Source organism: Verticillium dahliae, genomic scaffold (assembly GCF_000150675.1).
Source record: "Verticillium dahliae VdLs.17 supercont1.19 genomic scaffold, whole genome shotgun sequence".
Taxonomy (NCBI): Eukaryota; Fungi; Ascomycota; class Sordariomycetes; order Glomerellales; family Plectosphaerellaceae; genus Verticillium; species Verticillium dahliae.
The window spans coordinates 229624-234892 of record NW_009276939.1 but is presented as its reverse complement, the minus strand read 5'-3'; the positions used below and the strand labels follow the sequence as shown (position 1 = coordinate 234892).

At 62.1% G+C, this 5269-nt stretch overlaps 1 protein-coding gene across 1 annotated transcript; it reads right to left on the bottom strand.

The window, feature by feature from the left end:
- Positions 1–111: 111 nt before the first annotated feature.
- VDAG_08127 (GYF domain-containing protein) lies at positions 112–4085 on the bottom strand (the record flags this gene model as incomplete). Its single annotated transcript, XM_009657504.1, has 2 exons — positions 112–3730; positions 3982–4085. 2 exons carry the CDS (start codon positions 4083–4085, stop codon positions 112–114), a joined length of 3723 nt encoding a protein of 1240 aa, XP_009655799.1.
- Between the last annotated feature and the right edge of the window lie 1184 nt (positions 4086–5269).

The following is a 5269-nucleotide window of genomic DNA, read 5'->3' as shown; positions in this document are numbered from 1 at the left end:
CTACACACCAAATCGTAAGTCTCATCTGTCATCTCTACGCAGGAATCACAGAACACACACGACCCATCACTCACATCCGACTCCCCCCCCCTCTCCATCCACCCCCACTCCCTAGAGATCACTCATCGAACCACAATAATATATATCGACCGACAGTCTGTTACTGGGGGGCGGCAATATACAGGAGCAGTGATGGTCGATACGGACGTCGGCAGCAACGGGCGAACCGTTGCCCCAGGTGCTCGTGGTCGGCAGGCCCGTGGCAATGGCCGTGGCCTTCTCGCGCTCGCGGAGAGAAGCGGCCTCAATCTCGAGAGCCTGCTTGCGGGCGGCGGCGGCAGCCTCCTCGGCCTTGGCAGCAGTGCGCGCCTCCATCTCCTGGATCTCCTTGAGGCTGGGACCCTTGCGCTCGGCGGGCGTCGCCTCCTTGGCCCAGGGCGCCAGGGGAGGGGGCTCGGTCACAGAAGACGTGTCAGGCGTGCCGGTCTGCGAGCGGCTGTACTGCTCGGGGAGGCCCGACCGCACCCTCTGCGCCGTGGGAGCGGGGAGCGGCGTGCCGGACTGAGGGATAGGCGGCGGGAACGGCATGGGCAGGCCAGAGGTCGCCGACTTGGCAGCGGCCGCCTGGGCCTTCTGAACTTGCTGCGTCAGCGAGAGGAGCTGACCCTCGTCAATCTCCTGCTCCGTCAGCTTGCGGTGGGGAGACTGCTCAACGACAGCAGCATGGTCCTCCTCGATGCTCTGCTGGGGAATGTCGGCCTGCGCCGCGGCCTTCTGCTCGGCAGCGTCGCGCGCCGCACGGAGGCCTTCAAACTCCTTCAGGCGCTCACGAAAACCCTCGTCATCCTCGGCAAGCTGCTCGGTGCCCGGCAGGTTGGCGCGCACATGGGTGTCGTTTCCCTGCGCACCGCCAATGGGCTGCGGGGGGAAGAAGCTGCCCTGGCTCTGGGCATTGCTATGGTTGGCGTTCACGGTCGGCATGTCGTCCTCACGAAAGGGGTCTTGTCCGGCCCCGACCGGGCCCTGTCCGTTTCCCTGTTGCTGCTGTTGCTGTTGTTGCTGCTGCTGCTGCTGCGAGGCGCCGTCGTAGTATCCAGACCCGGGAGCCATGTTGCTGGTCGGTGGCTGCTGGAGGGGAGCCCCGATGGGGGAGGCGATGCTGCCGAAGCTAGGTTGGCTCTGCAGACTGTGAGCGCTGGAATGGTGGTGCAGGGAGCCCTGAATACCACCTGGCTGAATTCTGGTGATGGCCTGCTGACGCATCATGACCTCGCGCTGCTGGGCCATGGCGAACTGCTCCTCTTGCTTGCGACGCTCGAGGTTGTTCTGCTCCTCGGCGGTGAGGGTGCGGCCAAAGCTGGGGAAGAGGCCGCTGAGCGGAGGGACGACGCCACCGGGAGTGGCGGGCGAGAAGGGACCGTTGGCGGAAGGAGGGCCGTGAGGAACACCGATCTGGGGGACGAGGAACGGCTCGCGGGAGTTGCCGATGCGCCGGATCAGCTGGCCAAGGGGCTCAAAGTCAGAGTCCTCGACCTTCTTGACGCGCAGGTCCGGCGTGAAAAAGTTGGCCTTGTACCAGTCGTTCATCTCGAGGCCGGTGAAGGGACCCTGGATTTGACCTTGAGGGTCGAGGTACACCCATCTCATACGATCAGGCATGACCATCTGGCGCTGCTGGTTAGACGGTAGGTCCGAGGTGGACGTGTTGATCGGGGTGTACGACTGCGGGCCACCGCCGAGAGGGCCGCCGGGCATCTCGCCAGGAGTGCCAAACACGTTGTGGCCACGGGTGTCGGCGGACGAGGGGAACAGATCCTCAAAGACGCCGCGGCCGGTGCGCATGGGGCTCTCGGTCTCGCGATGGGGCGCAAAGTTATTCCTGCCGATAGCACCAAGGGGGTTGCTCTGGCGGAGATCGGGGAGGGAATCGCTCAGATTCTCATGCTGCTCGTGGCCCTGCATCTGAGCCTGCATCGCAGCAGGGAAGAGGGAGCCAAGCTTGCTGCGGCCGAGGGAACCGGTGGCGCCAATGCCGCCAGCGCTCGGGGGGCCGAAGACACCACCGCCAATGCTGGACAGGCCGGGAGACTGGAGCTCGCCGCCCATGGGATTGAAGAGCGAGTTGCCGAAAGCGGCGCCGGGGAAGCCCTGACGTTCACGATCGGGCGTGCCGACGGGGTTCGGGGCGGGCCAGCCAGTGAGGTTAGACAGCGAAGGGTAGGGTTTGGGGCCAGCGCTCGACGTCTGGCTGCGGTCGCTGCCGTCGGCGAATGGGTGAGCAGGGAAGCCACGAGACAGGGTGCTAAAGTTGGAAGGCTGCTCAGCACCGATGCCGGCACCGTGGCGCTTGTCGCTCTCGTCGTGGTCTTCGCCTCGCTCGGCGGGCGGGCTCCGGTACGGGTTGGTCTCCGACGGGCTGACGGGTCCCTGGTCGTGTTCGCCGTGCTGCCCCAGGTTCAGTCCCGACATGCCAAAGTCGCCGGTGGAGCCCTTGACGGGCGTCTCGAAGACTCCCATGTTGCTCGTCGCGGGGTTGGGCATCGGCGGCGGACTCGTATCCTTGGCCCCTCCGAGGGCAGCGCTGCCGGAAAGGCTGTCGTCGCCAAAGGGATCGGTATCAGTCCGCGGTCGCGAGCGCCACGATCGATCGCCGGTGCCGCCGGGGGTCTCGGCCTGCTTGACGCCACCTGCATCCTCGGCGCCTTCTTTTCCAGGGATCAGATTCGCAAAGCGGCTGCCGCCACGGGCGCTACCCCCAAGAGCGGTAGGCGTCGGCAGGGCGAACTGGCCAAAGTTTCCCATGCCCGAAGAAGGCGGCGGCGGGTTGGACTGACCCCACAGAGAACTGATGTTGGTGCCGGCAATCGGAGTTCCCGCTGTGTTGCTACGCATCAGGCCTCCGAATCCACCTCGACCCTGGGGCGTTCCACGGCTGGGGGGCGCGCCACCTTCATCTTCACTCAGGTCCTGGTCCTTGGCCTCGCCTCCCTTGCGCCCAAACAGGAAGCCGCTGTCGTCGCGGTTAAACCGTGCCGTGGCCGGGGACGAGACGCCTCCAGAAGCAAAGGGATTCGAGTCAGTTGTCTCGCGCCGCCGGGTGCTCGGACGAGACGCGGAGGTCGGCGACGCAACGCCGAAGCCAGGACCGCCACTCCCATGCGAGACGGATGTTTTCCGGCCGTTGGTGCCACCTTGCTGCGCGCCTTCCTTCTGTTGCTGGTTCGGTGGTTTCAGGGGCGAGTTCACGTCGGACGCAAAGGCCTGCGATACGGGGTCAGCATGTGGGGCTGTCAGGGTCACAAACGAGCCGGGCAAGCGCACCTCCTTCTCCTCAGCAGACAGATGACGCGAAGAGTTGGGACCATTCGAAGCGGCGGGAAGCCAACACGAATTCGGATCCTGGTTGGCGTGGGTGTGGCCGGTCTTGCCCCAGCCACGTGACGAGTTACCGTTCGCATGGCCAGGGGCCCATCCAGGTTCGAGGACTTCGGAAGACTCTTGCTGGGTGGCGGCGTCTTGGAAAAGGTTGAGGATGGACTGCTTCGCGTACTGGGCGGGTTGTGAGGCGAAATCGTAGCTCGCTACGCCAGCGACCGAGGGCGTCGTGGGCTCCAGGGGCGTCTGAGGAAAGGCTTGATCGGAGGGCGTCGCGCTGTGGGAGGTCTGTCCTGGCGTCGTCGAGGATCGGCGGAAGGTGAGGGTGCCGTTGGCTCTGCCACCACTTCTGGCCCTGCAAAACAAGTGTCAATTGACGTCGTAGAAGGTGTGCGCGCGCAAAGGTTTTGGAATCGCGATGGAATGGGTAGATGGGGACAAGGGGTTGTGGTGAAGTGCATGATGCTTCAAAATTGGCCCAAGGGGGTGGAGACGCCTCCCCATCCTCAAGCGAAGCAAAGCAGCAGGTGAAAAAAATGACAGCACCTCGCCCAACCCCCAGAAAGCAGCTTTGTCCAGATGAAAAAAAAAAAAGTAAAGACCTACCAGTCACCTCCGGCACCTCCACGTCCATCACCACGACCGGCTCTCGCGTCACGGTTGGCATTTTGGCCTGCGGCGGCGGAGGCAAAACTCGAAGGAAGAGGCATGATTGTGATGTCGGTTTTGGGGAATCAAAAATCGAAATCAAATCTTCAAAAGACGTCGCGATGGCAGGCAAAACGATGCTTGACGACGCGATGGCGAGATAGGGTTGGTTCGAACAGGTAACCTGAAGCCACGTTGGGGGGGGGGAGAGAGAGGCGAACAGGAATGCAGGGACAGATGCAAGTCGCGACAGGTCGGATGCGGATGTGTAGCTATACCGTAGGGAGAGAGGTAGAGCTTTTTTGCAGGGGGGGAGGACGGGACGGGTATAGGTGGCTTGCTAAACGATGGCTGAGATCGAACAAGAGGGTTATTGGTAGAACGGCAGAGTCGTTGGGTGTTTGGGTTGTTTTTTTTTTTTGCTGGGCTCGTGGCAGCAGTCGTAGGTGGGTTGGTTCGTTATTGATGCACAAGGCAAGGTAGTGTGTGATGGTGGGCTGGTGACGTGGTGGTGAAGCGTAAAGGCTGGCGAAGGGCGACGGGTGTCCGAAAAAATCAAAGGGTTGAAGGAAAATTGCCAGCTCGAGCGGACCCACGAGAGGGTGGACCCGTGTGGTCGGGTAGCCTGACGCTAGCCGCTTGTGGTCTCCCCAGAAACCTGCCAGCCTGCCCAGCCTTGTGCCACTGACGAAATCACGTGCTGCCGTACATGGGTCCAAGAGGCCCTCGGCCAGACGCGTTCCTTCACGCGTAGGTACTTTGCAGTGTCACCTCGGGTGATTTTCAGGTGATCAAGGCCGATGCCGACGTCAAGCTCTCGACCAGCATGAGCTATCACTAGGCCGAATTGCATCTGCACCTGCCTCAACAACTCTGCTGGCTCACGAATCAGCCCATGCTCCCAATGCACTGACGCGCTCATGACAACACATCACACAGCGCCAAGGCACAACACCGAGCGAAGCCCTGGCCACACAATTACTTTGCCATGGCGTTTCTCAAAGATGACTGATGCCTCTGCCGAATAGGCGTCTGCCGGCACTCTAGTCGACGATGAAGAACCTTTTATGAAGAACCTTTTCAAAAACCACCTTGGCCTCGTCGTGACAATCAACCCAGTCGTAATCGTATCATTCGTAACTGCAAAACGCAAACACAGGTATTCCTCAACCCAGGTGTCACAATCACGTGCGCCCTCCTGAGGGAACAATTCCGCGCGAACGCCCCAATGCGCACTCACTCAACC